The sequence below is a fragment of the Lampetra planeri genome, chromosome 38, assembly GCF_965212315.1.
Source record: "Lampetra planeri chromosome 38, kcLamPlan1.2.h2, whole genome shotgun sequence".
Taxonomy (NCBI): Eukaryota; Metazoa; Chordata; class Hyperoartia; order Petromyzontiformes; family Petromyzontidae; genus Lampetra; species Lampetra planeri.
The window spans coordinates 7,596,719-7,613,443 of record NC_136144.1 but is presented as its reverse complement, the minus strand read 5'-3'; the positions used below and the strand labels follow the sequence as shown (position 1 = coordinate 7,613,443).

Below are 16,725 nucleotides of genomic sequence, written 5' to 3'. Positions count from 1 at the left end.
CGAAGCCACGATCCGGGATTTTACTGGTAGGAACCTCCTGGTTACACCAGCCCCGCAGGGGATTATTGTGTCCGTCCGTCGTGCATCAAAAAATGGGAGGGGTGGGGCTGGGTGGAGAGGGGAGAGTGGGGAGGGGCTGGGTGGGGAGGGTGGGGCTGGGTGGGGGGGAGGGGTGGGGCTGGGTGGGGAGGGGCTTGTCACCCCGTGGTGCCCTTATAAAACTCAACGTTTAACCTACTCACGCCGGCTTATTTGCGGAATACACCACGCCGCCGTTGACCCTGGCCATTGACCGAGCAACCCAACGTTCCTAGCAGTTCCCTCCGCAGGAATGTGTTGTCGGGCGGTCATACCAGCCCACACCTCCCCCCCACCCACCCCCATCTCGCCAACCCAATGACAACTCCACATCGAGATGCCTCTTGCAAAGGCGGTAATCAAAGTCCACGTATTTATTAACATTTTTGGTTATACTCTGGATACAAGCGCTAAACCTTGTTTGTCATTAATGCACATTTTTGGGTTTTTTAACAAATTCTACGTTTTTACGAGGTGTTGAACAAGCGTGACAGGACATTTCACAAAACGACTTTACAATATTTTTTTGTATCACATCGTATGCCTGGATCGTGACATTTTATTGCATCACATGGCAGGTTAGGATGTTACACGTCTCTCTCATCTATCTTATGAAATGACACTCATTCAACCGATTTACAGGAGGGATCCACCCTTAAGCCGAGTCCACACTCGAGCGATCGGTTGCATGCAACCGAGTCGCTGACACGCGAACGTCTCTGCAACTCGATTGTGAGCAGCTGTGCAACTGGTTGCTTTACAATCAAGGAGAGACTCAACTTTCAAGCGTCGGTCTGCTCGGCGGCGATTGTAGCAACGTATTTCATCATCACGTGACACGTTTGTGAACTATGATTGGCCGTTTCAACCCTGTGGGTGGAATGAAGGGGTGGGGAGCTAAGAGCACTTGCCCCAAATGTCTGTCAAGGCTATATGGGGCATCTTTGTCTTTGGGGGTGGAGTTAACCAAAACATGGGGCAGGGCCAGGCTGCAGGAGTGTGGCCAGACACCTGAACCAAGCCCAGACACTTCCTTGCTGCGCAACTACTCAACTCAGACGTGGACAAAGCGGTTGCAGGCGATGGCTTGAGTTTGCGAGACATCCGGTGCGACGTGGTCCACGAAACTGGTCGTTGGGCTGCGGATCCGGCAAAATGTGTGCAGGAACGCAAATCACCGCGTCCGTGTTTCACAGAATGGCAAAGCGCGCCGCCGTATCCCCAGCGACGCGAGACATTTATTTGGGCAGGGAAAGTAAAAAGTCCAGCAGCCCTTGGTGGAAGAGATGAGGCTGGTCCTTGTAGGCAGGGTGCCCTGCTTGAGGCAGTTCCAGCACACGATGGTTTGGAAGAAGAATAAGACGCTGAAGAGACTGAACACCGAGATTTTTATCCAGCCCTCCGTAAACGATTAACGTAGGCGTCTGTAAAACACGTAACAGATAAAATGATCAACGTCATTGCCGTCATCATGATGTTTTTTTATTATTACAGTGAAACCTTGGATTGCTAGTAACTTGGTCTGCGAGTGTTTTGCAAGACGAGCAATTTTTTAATAGAAATATTCATTTGATAAACGAGCGAGGTCTTGCAATACGAGCAGTACGTACAATATACGCTTTGTCTGCCGAGTGCCACGTGATCACAACTGAGCCAATGGTTCTTCTCTCTCTCTCTCGCTGCGGGATTGTGGGTAATCATCTCCCATGCTCGGTCTCAGTCGGTGTGCCTCACTCGTATAGTCAAGATCCGTGCGAGCATACACTGTTTACTACAGTATAGTGTTGTGACCACGTGTGTGTGCGTAAAGCATTTTTTTATTTTGTGTCCAAGTGTAGTGACTGTTCTCTAGTAGCTGTACTGCAAATGAAAGTCGTCCTACACAATAACCCTCCTCCTACTCTCTCTCGTCTCCGTCACACCAGCCACGATTACATTTAATTAATCCATTTGATTACTTTATATTAAATTTAAATAAAAATATAAAGAGGTACAGTATTTTGTATTAATCATTTTTATTTGAATATTTTTGGGTTGTGGAACGCATCATCTGAGTTTCCATTATTTCTTATGGGGAAATTCGCTTTGATATACGAGTGCTTTGGATTACGAGCATGTTTCCGGAACGAATTATGCTCGCAATCCAATGTTTCACTGTATTGTGCAATTCACAAGACACGTCTCAATAAAATTAAATAAAAACCCTCAACTAATTTGTAGTTATGCCATTAGCCCAGCGACGCTCGTGAAGAAAGAAAAGAAAAAAAACATCTATTCGTTTGACGCGAGAAAATAAAAGGAGATAAGAGAGCTATTATGAATCACGAGTCACCCAGAATCATGAAAATGTCGTCGATTCACGAGGGACATCAATTGATGCCTGCATAGTGCTTCTAACAAAAGGTAAAGGTGCAGCCCTGCAATTGATTGATCAATGCCACTGCCGCTGGGAGGGCCTCCACTATCGGAAGTTCAAGACAGCCTATCTCGAGATGATTTTGGCCGCCCCTTTCACGCTGGCCAGACGTCTTTGCAGAGGTGCAAGTACCCGCGCTTTAAACCCACCACACCGTGACCTGCCGACGTTTGTAAGGCTTACCTGTATTTTCTCATATTCATTGCTTTTGTACTTTGTGGTGTGACTTGGAGCAATTGGGATGAATGCTCGTAACCGCTGGCCACGTGACATCAGGTAGGGCAGGGAGAATTTGCCACTCATGGATGGCGATATGAGAATCGGACGCTCCATGTGCAGGGCTTTGAAGACTTCCAGCAGAAGAGAGGCCTTCAGTTCATCGGTGTTCACTGCGGGCATCGTCGGGGAATTCCCATAGCCTGCAAAAACGTTTCTCACACAAATGATTTCAGGGCAAGGCTGACGATTGTATAGTATGCACAGGCGTTTCCATCAAAAGCAGGTAAAAAGTTACTCCGCTGATATAAAAGAGAAAAAAAAAATACCCCGTTTCTGCAATCATCCTATATATGCATTTCAAAAAGTTAGTCATCATCAGCTATAATAAATCCAAATACTCTAATAGTGGTTGTGTTTTAATACAATCTCCCCCACCATAGGAACGACGTATTTCCACCACTGGCTTACGGCCATAAACGACAAATGTTGGCAAAGGGAGATGTGGCCGAGCGGTAGTGCGTTTACAACAAACGGCACCTCCAATTAGCACGGTTGGCTACGTACGGTGCGAGAGATGTTCAACAATGCATACATATGTTGAGGAGTTCCCAGGACGCACTCGGAGACGGAGGCTTTCGCCAAAGGTTTATTAAGGGCTGTTACAATCTAACACAAGGGTACACAACTCCTAGGGGTAAGGGGTCCTACACTTGAGTCCTGGTCCTACACTTGAGTCCTGGTCCCTACCCGGCTAGCTCCGGTCTCTCTCTCTCGTGTCGGATCGGGGACTCTGCCAACTCCACCGACCGGAGAGAGAGATGCACCTCTACGGCTACCACCGGCTTCCTTCCAGACTCACTACTCGATCCCTCTCTACCCCTGGTTCCCTCTTCACCCTTCTCACTCTACTCGTTCCCACAGTGATCCCGCTTTCGTCACGGGGTCTCCCTTAAGTACTCTTAGGTTTTTTCGGTAAAGTCACGTAGGTAAAAAATAAAACTAATAATGGAAATGACGGAGACTTGTGTTGCCTCCGAAACGTCGTGATTTATTATTCTATTTTATTTCCATTATTACTTTTATTCACTTTTAATTTTATTTTTTACCTATGTGACTTTGCCGAAAAACCTAAGAGTATGAATCCTTGCAGTCACGAAAGCCTCAAATCTAGAATCTCCCTTAAGTACTCCACGAGACATGACGTCATCGAGCCGCCGGTGACGTCACGTCCCCATTCTACTCCTCGACACATACGAACGGCAAACTTGCGAACGCTCAGCCATGTCACCGCCACATTCACATTCCAGGCCGCCCTGCCGCCCTGCTCACCCGGCAGATCCAGCGCCACGGCACGGAAGCTGTTGTTGGCCAGAACGTTCATCGTTCCGAGCTCTTGCCACGTTTGGGAGGTGAAAGCTGCCCCATGCAACAGCAGCACTTCACCTTTCACATTGCTGGAAACAAATATAGACACGGAGTCGTTGATTAATTGTCGTCGTCATCATCAGCCATGGTCAATCCACTGCTGGATGAACGTCTCTCTGAGCCACTGCCACCGCCGCCACCTTTCATAGTTCTGCTATGTAAAACTACTAACTATATATAAAAAAGCAATACTTTTTATTGATCGTAAAGTGTACTAGATTCCATTTAATTCATCTATTGTTTACATGAAAGAAAACCAGTCTCAACGTTATTAAGTCAAGACTCAGTATTTGTGTAGCGGTGTGCTGCATTGTAGTCGCCATGGAGCTGTGTTGATAATCTCCGAGAATTACAAAGTCAATGAACACAAAAACATAAATAATGCGAGAGAGACAGGGCCATGGAGAGACAGGGTCATGGAGAGACAGGGTCATGGAAAGACAGAGTCATGGAGAGCCAGAGCTACATGCAGCTCCAGGCATCTAGGAAATGCATGGCCACCTACTGTGCACCTGTGTGTATGTGCACTGCAAGACACATGCCCTCGGTGGCGCGGAAGGCTGCACATTCAACGTTGAGCAAACATAAAAAGTTTTACATTTTGCTAACATTTAACATCCCAAATGATGAACACCCCCTATCCAATGTTGAAGAGTAGGCCAAATACCCTCTGGAAAGGCGCTCTAGAGCTCCCTCTACTGGAGGCCCACCCACCAACAGTGGTATCGGCATGTAATTGCAGGACTGCACCTTTACCTTTTTATAATATATTGCGTGGTTGCAGGAATTCATATTCTTGGTTGTTTCGGTAAAGTCACGTAGAAAGAAAATAAAAATACAATGAAATAAAAATGTAAAAATAAATTACAAATAAAAATAAAAGCAGAAATCCAGATTACACATTTTGTGCAATCTCGGAGCAAAACGTCTTCACCACCCGTACTCGGCTTAAGACGTGCATACGTGGATGTGAACATCATTAACGCCCACTTCCAAAACATTTCCAAAGTGCGCAGTAAAAATACCAGATTTCTCAACAATATACAATCCCTAATGATGCAAGAGAGAATGGCTTGTGCCAGAAAGATGTGCACTAGTTGAGCATATAAGAGAGAGGAATGTGGAAACGAATGACGAAACGTGCAGTGGGCACCTACGGGCAATCTGCCCGTGGATCACGATGATGACGACGATGTAAACGTGTGGTCGGTGTGAAAACGCCGGGACATCGTACCTCGGAGCTGCTTCTCGAATGAAGAGGGTCACTCGGCCTGTTCCTGGTCCCAGATCCAGAGTGAGAAGTGTGCTGTTTGTCACTGGCTTCGTTGATCCAATGCCCTGATGGCCTAACCGCCTCCTGAGGCCAGGCAGCAGTATGTAGGCCAGAAGAGAGAGCGAGAGGAAGACGGCGAGGCAATAGAGTCTTCCATTCATCAGCGGTTGCCGCATCATCGCTCAGACCTGTTCAAACGCAGATGAAACAGTGAAAAATCTTCATACCAAACGTACGAATGTATGCGTGTCGAACTCCTTTCGTGACCGTACGTAGCCAACCGTGCTAATCGTACGTGCGGGGGAAGGACAACAACCTAAACATAAAAGGCAGTTTAAAAAATAAATGAGTTTTCAATCTAGATGTATAAGTGCATATCTCCAGTGGCTTCCTAATCAGATCAGAATCATTATTTAGACTGGGGGAATCCGATGAGCTAAGAAGCACTTTTTCACAGATGTGCAGTAAGGGCGGGTCAGCAAGTTACAACAGAAAACAATTCAACTAATTATAGGAGTGCAAAATATCGGAAGGATGAGCGTTCCAGACGTCCGCAGACGCGCATCTGAAAGCGCGCGATGCAGTGACCGTCTTTGATGGCCTAACAACGTGCTTATACGCTAAAAACGATTCGAAAGGCGGCTTAATTTGAAGACATCCGATCGATGCATTTTCTGGTTGTCCCGCGTATTGTTCGGCACAACGTCCGATGTTTCGCTCAAAGTGCTGGGAGCTTGTCCTTAAGAAGCTCCCAGCGCGCGCAGCAAAACGTCGGACATCGAACCGAACAGCACGCGCTACCACCCACAAACGCATCGGAGAGCCGCACGGCTCAGCTGCGAAAACCTGAACCAATCTTGGGCTCATCCAGCAGTGGATTGACAAACAGCTGTAAATGAGGAGAAAAGAGTCACCTCAACACAAATGTCATTTTATTCATAGCAGATTTTATTTTCCAAAAAGCCTGAATAGTAGACAGCCATTTAAGAACAAGTGCTGACGACCGAGTAAGTGTGAACTCATCTCGGCATACCGCACGCACATTTGCATAATGCATGCTAATTAGCATAATGTATTGTAATTAGCATATGGTATTGTAAATAATACATGGTAATACATGGTAATTTTACTGCGTATATTCGTCCATGGTCCAGAGGAGATATTGGTACCACTTGGGCCAGCAATCGGCCAATGAAAGGAAACAATTTGATCATCTGATCATTTCATGAAGGCCATCACATAACACATTTTTATTGAAACGTAAAAAGCAAAATATCTGGTCTGAGATCATTAACTATTTGTGGGAATACATAAATATATATCTCACTAGCAAAAGGAAAATATGAATTATATATGCATAAGAATATTAGGTATTAAATCCACCTCAATTCCAACAATTTCCTGCAGCACAGAATTTTGGGTACAGTCCTTAACCCTAAAAACTATAATCAGGTCCTAAGTGAATTGAAAATTGAAATAATGATCACATCAAATCGCTGCCACCATTATTACCACCCAAGGCCATCACAAAGGTGCTATGTTTCACAGATAATTACAGTCTGCAGTAGTTTTTCATAGTAAGTGGGGATGGTACTAACCAAAGTAAATCTACAAATTTAGTAAATACGATGCCGGTACAAAATGGGCCTACTCTTTTTCGTATTATGTCATGGGATTTTAGCATCCACTGTGAAGCGGATGGCGAGTATGTTAAGGTTGAATACACCCGCAGTATTAACCAGGGTGGCCACTGGGGTTCGAACCACGAATCTCAGTCACGTCACCGCCCCACACTTATGTTGTTGCAACGTATCGCGCCAATAAACATCAGGGCACACCTATACACGTTTATCAATTGAGATATAGTTTCAATTTGATGACAGATTCACTCACCAGGTTTTGTAGTGCAGTGAACGAACCACTGCACTACTGCTCGCCATATCAAAATGACACACACACGGATGAGAGATGCACATTATACCAGCATGGTTATGTCAAACGATGAGATACCAACTCCAGTACACCCATAGCACAAGTGACAAACCCTCTAATTGCGTTGTGTGTATGTGCTCCGTCTGTGTCGTGTCTGTGAATGCCCAGGGGTCTGCGGTTGACAGGGAGATTGAGACATCTGCTGGTCCCAACAAATACGAATTACTTACAGAATAGAGAACGATAGGCAGTGTAATTATATATGTCTCGTTTGCTGTTATTTCAGATCTAGTTTCAGTTTGATGACAGATTCACTCACCACGTTGACGAGTTCAATTCCACTCATGCAGAGTTCCTCTATTATTCTATTCTATTTAACCCTGGCCCCGACAGTGAAAGACAGTCGCCAACGTATAGCGTCAATAAACATCAAGGCACACTTATACACTTTCATTTCTTTTGCAATTATCGGTCAATTATTTTTTTGTAACTACTCCTCGTCAGAGGTCGCAAACGGGTTTTGATTCCTTACCCGTACCCGGCCGCACCAGGGTCGCAAACGGGTACCCGTACCCGGCCGTACCCGTACCCTACCCGTACCCGGCCGGGTACGGTACGGGTATCAGGTACGTGATTGCGACCTCTGGGATGAAGCCATGTTGCAGGCGCGGGTGGGTTGATTCTAGGAACTTGAATTGTGAGAAGAGACAAGACGTTGGGAAATGAGTGACAAACAGTGACTCACCAGTGACTCACGGCCTACCCGTATCCGTACTCGGCCGCACCAGGGTCGCAAACGGGTACCCGTACCCAGCTGGGTACGGGTAGCCGGGTATCGAGTAGGGTACGGGTATTGGGTACCCGATTGCGACCTCTGCTCCTCGTACGTAGAAATACGCCACATGGCAAGCCTAAAATTGAAGCAGGGGAACTCCAGCAACCACCGTCGTCATTATCGTCATCACAATCATCACTACTACTCTTACTGTGCTACTGTTTTATGGCAACAATTATTTTGACTCGTGCAGCGCCACGCGCCAGAACCACCCTGCCGAGGGATTACTTGAGGCTGCCGAAGAAAGCAAGCAGTGCCGAGTGCCACTCGGCTGGGCTATCCAGGTAGCAGGCGTGACCCGCGCCCTCCATCTTCAGGACGGTCGAGTTGGGGAGGTTTCGGAGGTTCGACAGGGACGATTCCCCGAGCTGGGAATCCCGGGAGCCATAGGTAATCAAGCTAGGCACCTGCAAATCGAGATAAGGACGTGAGGGAAAACCACCGCCCGTCACGCGTCTAGCATATCAACAACCGCCACCGTACGACCGTCAACTGATGTGAGGTAAAGGTGCAGCCCTGCAATGCCTCGCTTATGCCGCCCGAGAGGGTATTTCGGTCTCCTCTTCCAGGCTGGCCTAGACATCTGCCGATCAACTGTGGCTACTCCCGCTTATGCTGCTGGTTGGACAGAGGTGGAGGTGGGGGAATTTAAGAAACCTGCACCATTGTTTTATCTGGGCACTGTGGCGGGGAGATGTTAACTACCTCGCCTGATATACAGGAGCTTTTGGGTTCGATCCCAACCCTGACGCCTGCACGTTTGGAATTTTCATGTTCTCCCCGTGGTTGTGTGGAGTTTTCTCCGGGTCCTCCGGTTTTTTCCCTCCACATTTAGACTCAACATGCGTTTAAGAGTATTTGGCTGCTATAAATTTCCACGTGACAAGTCACTTCGTTGAGCTATCATTTGTGGCCAGGTCACTTCTGTAAAATATCTCGAACATTCCCCCTTGCTGTAAGGGAACTCCACATATGTCATGGTCACAGAATGACAGGCCATCCTTGCGTAGCAATGTGTACACTTTTGTCAATGCACTGCTGGATGATCGGTAGCACCCACAGAATGAATTCGCCATACTTCACCACGCTGGTCAGTCAGTGCGAATCAGCAAGAGCGGGTGGCATAAACGTGGGGACCATAACGCAACAGGACAAATCATCTTGCTGCACTGCCCTCTGCTGCCCACTAACGTAGCTTCGCAGGCACCTATCACAACACGTTTAATGCACTGCAGTAGCCCCGTCAAGCACAATCCTGGCTCAACGCCGACTCGCTTCCCAAAGCCACACAACGAATTTGACTCCTCTCGCACAGGTTTAAGCCGAGCCTACGTTGTTGATCGTCACCTGCGTCACATTTACCTGCACCTTCTTGTACTGCTCCGCCGTGAATTTGTCCGTGCAGATGGGAGCCACGGGAACAAAGCCACGGACAAGAGCCTCGTGCTCCAGCAGGAACGGCAGAGAGAACATGCCGCTCATGGACGGAGACACGAGTGCGCAGGGACCCAGTTGCAGGCTCTCTGACACGAGCTTCAGGAACGTGCCCTGCGCAATTTCTCCCAGGCGCAGGCCTGCCAGCTGATAGGAAGCAGACCGTCCGTAGCCTACAAAGTTGAGATCGGGAATAGCCATCGTCAGACGTGGATTCATGGGAACGGGGCCTCGTAGAATTGTTACGTCTGAAACGGCGGCGTGAGGCAGTTAAACAGGACACTAGGATTTACATGAATGACGCTGCAGTTGCAAACCCAAAGTGCGTTAGGTAATTCAGTTTGGTAACTGGCGACTAACGACCTCTAAACACTAATTATGAATTGTTTTGCGTCTGTGCATTGTGACCTTGTTTATAATGGATAATGACGAGCACTTCATGTCGTAATTCAATGGGTCGTAATCAACACGGGACCGTATTTCATAAATACAGGTGAATGTGGAGTGTCAGTCATTATTCATTTTTATCTATGTATTTATTGCAATTATTTACCCAGGAAATCCTCACCGAGTCTCAAGACTTTTACAGCGGAGTTCTACGATGTTTCGTAGTATGGGGCCGATGTTGCAATGTTTTTTTACAATCGATACATTTCTGGTAATTGTTGAAAATTTTAGACGTGGCCTAATCTTTTCGGTTTAACGTCACGGGAGCTTAAACGTCCACTGCGAAGCAGACAGCGCTTACTTTTTACGGTCAACAAACCCACAGTACGATTCGTAACTGGTTATCTCTTGGGCCAATTGGAGTTGTGCACCCTCCACCACCCAACACAGCCACACCAATCGAGTTGTCACATGGTGGCCAAATGCGCCGAATTACTTAATTTCACGGCAAAACCCGTTACGTTGAAAGGCTCGCAACATTTGGCTATTCTGTACGCTGGAGATTACAGCCAGCGTCACCAGGTGTTGAGTGATCTGGGTGCTTCAGTAAATGAAAAGTATTTAAAACTAAAAATGTTTTATTTTACCAGGTAAGGCCCTCTAAGCTATATAGCTCTTTTTCAGAAGTCACATGGCCATGAATGATAGCACAACGAAGTGACTTATCACGTGGTAATGTATAGCTGCAAAATACTCTAAACATATGTTTATAAACGTGGAGGGAAAAACTAGAGAAAATTCACGCGACCACGAGAACATACAAACAGGCATCAGGGTTGGGATCGAACCCATGACCTCCTGTATACCAGGCGAGGAAGTTAACATCTCGCTACCGCGGCACCACAGTAGTATTAACCAGGGCAGCCGCAGGGCTCGAACCTCAAATGCTACAAGGTATTGCACGTTTTTTTTCACTGCAGTGTCATGAGGTTAACCTCGGTGTTCATGGCTTGAAAGTTTCCGATTCTCTTTTACCTGGAAGATCGAGCGCTACCACCCGATATCCGGCCTCGGCCAGTTCCTTGAGGGTGCCGAGTGTGAGCCAGGTCTCGGAGGAGAACTTCATGCCGTGCAAGAGTAAAACCGAGAAGCGCCGAGGCGCGGAAGGCGCCACCGCTTCGCGATAGAAAAGCCGTTGTCCGTCAACGTCTGCATGGCCCTCGGTTATGTTCACCGCGGCCATCTCCACTTGGAAACTAAGAAACCAGACAAAATAAGCCCATCATTCAGCGTAAACGTGTAATATTTTTTGATGTGTCAATTTCAAAAGTGGCTGTGAGGCCCAGTGAGCCATATAGCTCTTGTTTAGAAGCGACCTGGCCACAAATGATGGCTCAACAAAGTGGCTTATCATGTGGAAAATTATAGCAGCCAAATACCCTAAACACATGTTGATTCTAAATGTGGAGGGCAAGACCAAAGGACCTGGAGAAAAATGTACACAACTACGGGGAGAGAGACATGCAGACCCCAAATATACAGGCATCAGGGTTGGGATCAAAACCACGATCTTCTGTATTCCGGGTGAGGTAATGAACATCTCGCCACCGTGGAGAGATGCATGCATGTGTAGTGAGCGACTTCCGATACACGACTTGTAGAGGGCTCCTGGTTTGTTTCTCACACTTTACAGGCAGAGTCACTGAGCGACATATACACTGGGCTACGTAGAGCTCACCCACTCATACAGCCACGTCACCGGCGTCTAACTATATAGCTGGCTGGCTCATACAGCGACGACGACGATGGGGATCGGCCATACGGCCAGACGATGATGAAGAGATGACGGCGAAGACAGCGACGGCAGCCAGGACCAGAACCCCCACGACAGCTCCGAACCTCCGGTTACTGACCCTTGGCCCAGTTACACCCCCCTTATGGTTGGCTGTTATATAGTGCACCCATGCCCGTAGTTACCCTTCATGGTCAACAGATGGCACCCTGTCACTACACATGTATTTAAACAGTGAAAGAGGAAAACTTGGATTAGAGAACACTCGATGGTCAACGACATCGCCGAAAACTAAAAAGTTTTCGGCGATAATGCCTGAAAAAGCTATGCAGTACTGTACCAACATATTTACACTTTTATGACATGCAGAGAAATGCCGATTACAATACTCCACTGATGTCTCATTATTCATTCGTCAAAGCGATTTCCTGCTTAAATGAACATTGGGGCAGTTGTCAGCTTCTGTTTACAGTGCTAAGCCAGTTGTGGAAATTCCTCATTCTTATGGCAGGGGAGAGTCCTTCCATAGGACAACCACTGATAACATCCACAAACGGTTGATGGGCTGAGTGAACCCCCAAGCAGGAATTTAACTCTGGATTGTAAGCCGCTGGTTGAGCCAGTATTCGCGAGTTAATGGATAAGTGGAACGCATCTTATCTGCGATGTTGCAGAGTTCAGCGACTCTGCTTTATGGCAACATACCGCAACTCAACCCTTCTGGCATTAATGAGTAACTACAGAACAATATTACATACAGGACAAGCTCGGCACTGGGCATGAAGTTACTTGCTCTTGAACACTAAATTGCGATTGCACTTTCGCCTCCAAATCACATCGATTTAAATTACGAAAATGGCACTGAATACAAAAAAACTGGGTTCTAATCCAGGTTTCAGTCACGGGGCCCTCGAGTGCAGAGTGAGGGTCTCAGGGCGTTCACAAAACGCCCACAATACATTTGGTCCTCAATTTCATTTGGCCACATTACAGCTCTCGAGATGTAAAAACTACACAACGGAAAAGAGCCGCGAGCTTTGTTGCGGGGAATGTAACTACAAAGGATAAGGAGGCAATAGGCCTCCTCCACGTATCTCTCTCTCTACGCGTAAGCAATGTTTTGTTTCACACATTCCATCAGCCACACAGCCTTCTCCAACAACTACGTGAATGTTTTGGGATTGTGCATTATAAGGTTTAGCGTAGAACTGCATTCTGACCCAAATCTAACAGAAAAAGGTCCTTGCTTCTAAACATTTGGCAGTTCACCAGCATTGTATCACGCGAAGTCTGCCTCTGCTGATGAGGCACTGAATGTCAAAACCAGCGCTTGACTCGAAACATGTCAGTTTTCTAGCGTTGGATCACGCGAAGCCTGCCTCTGCTAATGATCACATCACTGGCACAGTCTAGAGAACATCCACAAGTCTTGATCAGTGACGGTCTAGAACTCTGGATCACGGCTTCAAAACACCATCCCATGTGGCACGTTCGGGCAATGGTTCGGCAAACGTGAAAACGACGTTGGTTATGGGGGGGGACCACAACTTTCGTTGGCCACGTTCTAGAAGACTTTGCTGGTTTTTTCCTGAATTTTTCTGTAGTCACTTTAAGATGTTCCTTGTTCATGTTTTTGTTTGTTGCGGTTGCACCCAATTCAAAAGCCGCATGGCTCACAGGGTTATCTCCATATATATAAAATGCAAAGTTGTGATTATGTATGTCTGTTCAAAATGTTTAGCGTACTTCCCGACATGCAACAAACTTAAAATTTGCCATGTGTGTACTTTCCAGACTGTACACCATGCAAACATTATAAAAATACACTTTAGCATTTTTTTTTGGGGGGGGGGGCTGCTCAATAATGCTGATATTTTTTGCACGGCAAGTGATGTGACGTCATATCTGTCACGTGATCCGCGCACGTGGAAGCGTAACGCATTGTAGTGTAGTGTTTAGCGCGCCGCGCTACGAACCCGGCCACCCGAGTTCAATTCCCACTCACGGCCACCACAACCGCTCCTGGGCCTCCCCTAGGTCGACTCAGCCTCAAACGAGTAACTGCTGTGGTGTGTGAACATCGCCACTGGGGAGACAAAGGCGGCCGGGCGTGGTGATTCCAAGTCCCGGGCGAAGCCGGGTAGTAAAGCAGCTAGTACCTAATAAATGAAAGTGAAAACTGAAACAGGCGCCGGTGTTTACCAACAACGCACACGCCAATCGGCAGTAGGGCACGGTAACAACAGCACCGCCTGGAGGCACGGCTCTTACTCTGTCTCTGTGTACACGTGTGCACTGTACACGTGTTTACTGCGAAACAGGATTCGCACACGTATGTGCAGTGCCGGATTAATCCAGCGCGGTGCCTGCAGCATACGTTATGAAGCGGACCTAAATAAAATAAAAACACGTAAATATTAAAACGCATAATTTTTTACTTGCATTGAAAATTTTATATTTTTTAATTTGCTACACAGACAGATAATACGACAAATCTCTAACCTTAAACACCGGTCGTTCGTAAAAGTTGAAGGCGGTATAGTACTATAGTCATAGAGCAAGTGCAGAATCACTGAACCGGAGTTGATAGCTTGAAAGCATTTAGCGTGGGGCCCTTGAAAGTGCGGGGCCTGTAGCTACTACACGTGTTACTACACGTGTAGTAGCTACTTGTACTACGAGGATAATCCGGCAGTGTGTGTGTTGTGTGTGCAGTGTTGTGCATGTTGTGTTTGTTTTGTGTGTGTGTTGTGTGTGCAGTGTGTGTTGTGTGTATGTGTTGTGAGGTGTTGTGTGTTGCGTGTGTTTTGTGTGTGGTGTGTGTTGTGCGTGTGTGTTGTATATGTTGTGTGTGTTGTGTGTTTTGTGTGTGTTGTGTGTGTTGCGTGTGTGTGTTGTATGTGTGGTGTGTGCAGTGTTGTGCATGTTGTGTTTGTTTTGTGTGTGTGGTGTGTGTGCAGTGCTGTGTGTTTAGCAGAGGTGTGGACTCGAGTCATGTGACTTGGACTCGAGTCAGACTCGAGTCATGAATTTGATGACTTGCGACTCGACTTGGACTTGCATAACAATGACTTTGTCCCACCTCTGGTGTTTAGTGTGTGTGCAGTGTGTGGTGTGTGTGTTGTGTGTGTGCAGTGTGTTGTGTGTGTGGTGTGTTGTGTGCATCTTGTGTGTGTGTGTTGTGTGTGTGTGTTGTGTGCAGTGTGTTATGTGTGTTGTGTGTGTGCAGTGTGTGGTGTTGTGTGCATCTTGTGTGTGTGTGTTGTATGTATTATATATGTGGTGTGTGTTGTGTGCAGTGTGTTGTGTGTGTGGTGTGTTGTGTGCATCTTGTCTGTGTGTGTTGTGTGCAGTGTGTTGTGTGTGGTGTGTGTTGTGTACATGTTGTATGTGTGTGGTGTGTTGTATGTGTGGTGTGTGCATCTTGTGTGTGTGTTGTGTGCAGTGTGTGTTGTGTGTGTGTTGTATGTGTTATATATGTGGTGTGTGTTGTGTGCAGTGTGTTGTGTGTGTGGTGTGTTGTGTGTATCTTGTGTGTGTGTTGTGTGCAGTGTGTTGTGTGCCGTGTTGCTACCACAAACGAATCGGGGGTTGCGGTGGTGTAGTCGAGGTTCGGGCCCCGCACGCTACGAGAACCCTGCCAACCAGCGACGATTATCTTGAACCGGGCCTCCCCTAGGTCGACTCGGCCTCAAAGTGCGGTGCCTAAAACATCGCCACTGGGGTGACAAAGGCGGCCGGGCGTGGTTGCGGACCCACCCCCTTACCCCCCTTCGTGTGCCGTCTCCAAGCCTTCGCATGTGCTACTGAGTCTGTTGAGGCTCCAATGGGGGAGTCTTTGTGTTTGTGGCACTGCAAGGAAGCTGTAGAGCCAGCAGCAAACTCACCGTGCGAGCTGAGACACCAGTCCGAACCAAGCAGTAGCGACGATTTCCTGGTGTCAACGCCACCTCGTCCACGTCCCCCACCAAGCATTGGGGGCTTTGGGGCCAACCCACCAAGCCAGCCACACGCATCCAACCCCATCACAAGGCAGCAGGGGGCAGCAGAGCAAATGGAGTTAGAATGATGGTAAAAAATAAATAACACTAATAGGGGTTTTCCCCTTTTTTCTGGCAACAAAACTGATACCTTTTGCAAGGAATCATGCTTACATTAACCACAATACTTGCAGTCAAATGCAAACAAAAAACAATACTCTGATAATTTATGCATTGTCTTTGAAACTGATTGGTCCACACCAGAGAGCTTTCTTTGGAGCCTCGTCTCATATGGTGTTCGACCAGATGACGCCAAAAGGCGCAAAGAAAGCTGTCTCTGGTGTGGACCAATCAGTTTCAAAGACAATGCATACATTATCAGAGCATTGTTTTTTGTTTGTATTTGACAGTATTGTGGTTAATGTAAGCATGATTCCTTGCAAAAGGTATAAGTTTTATTGCCAAAGAAAGGGGAAAACCCCTATTAGTATATTTTGGTACTGGCAAAGGAGGTCCCATGATATAAATAACACTGGTAAAAAAATTAACCCGTAAAAACAAAGTTTTTCACTATAAATCCTTTATATGCGTGGCATCGGGGCGGCTCGAGTCCTCTCGTCCTCTGGCTTGAGATGGCTGCCACCTATGGGTCAGATGATTGTCTAGCAGCATTAAACAATTGGTAATTAAATATTTTTAAAAAAAATCCCTAAATAGTGTAAAATATTGGAACATTTTTTTCACGAAAATGCATTGTCACGCACAACGAGTCTGTGTGCAAAATGTCAGCTCGATTGGATCACGGGAAGTGGGTTAAAAACGACCGAAAGATTTGCACGGTCCTAAGCAAGCAAGCAAACTTAATATAAAGGATTTTAAAAAGCATTTTTTTCTGGCCTGGACTTTTGCAGCTGTTTTAGACTAATTTCAGGGTGCCGATTCCAAATCTGATCT

General features: G+C 46.9%; 1 protein-coding gene across 4 annotated transcripts; it reads right to left on the bottom strand.

The window, feature by feature from the left end:
* Positions 1-437: 437 nt before the first annotated feature.
* Positions 438-15,780, bottom strand: ABHD14B (abhydrolase domain containing 14B). Of its 4 annotated transcripts, XM_078612298.1 has the most exons (5): positions 15,679-15,779; positions 5,373-5,599; positions 4,043-4,167; positions 2,678-2,913; positions 438-1,502 (listed from the first exon to the last, which is right to left on the bottom strand). In XM_078612298.1, the coding sequence occupies exons 2-5, from the start codon at positions 5,588-5,590 to the stop codon at positions 1,317-1,319; spliced, it is 765 nt and encodes a 254-aa protein (XP_078468424.1). In that variant the 5' UTR covers positions 5,591-5,599; positions 15,679-15,779; the 3' UTR covers positions 438-1,316. The 4 variants fall into 4 exon arrangements, with proteins under 4 accessions (XP_078468424.1, XP_078468426.1, XP_078468425.1 ...); XM_078612300.1 differs by lacking the exons at positions 438-1,502; positions 2,678-2,913; positions 4,043-4,167; positions 5,373-5,599 and adding exons at positions 6,339-8,585; positions 9,541-9,785; positions 11,035-11,255 and having other exon boundaries at positions 15,679-15,780; XM_078612299.1 differs by lacking the exons at positions 438-1,502; positions 2,678-2,913; positions 4,043-4,167; positions 5,373-5,599; positions 15,679-15,779 and adding exons at positions 6,339-8,585; positions 9,541-9,785; positions 11,035-11,255; positions 14,063-14,181.
* Positions 15,781-16,725: the final 945 nt, after the last annotated feature.

Bases quoted from the DNA above. Each gene is read 5' to 3' on its own strand.
- ABHD14B (XM_078612298.1), bottom strand. From the start codon at position 5,590: ATGATGCGGCAACCGCTGATGAATGGAAGACTCTATTGCCTCGCCGTC. The intron at 4,168-5,372 runs GTACGATGTCCC...ATTTGTTTCCAG, and splicing joins ATTCGAGAAGCAGCTCCGAG to CAATGTGAAAGGTGAAGTGC. The intron at 2,914-4,042 runs GTGAGCAGGGCG...ACGTTTTTGCAG, and splicing joins CGTGGCGCTGGATCTGCCGG to GCTATGGGAATTCCCCGACG.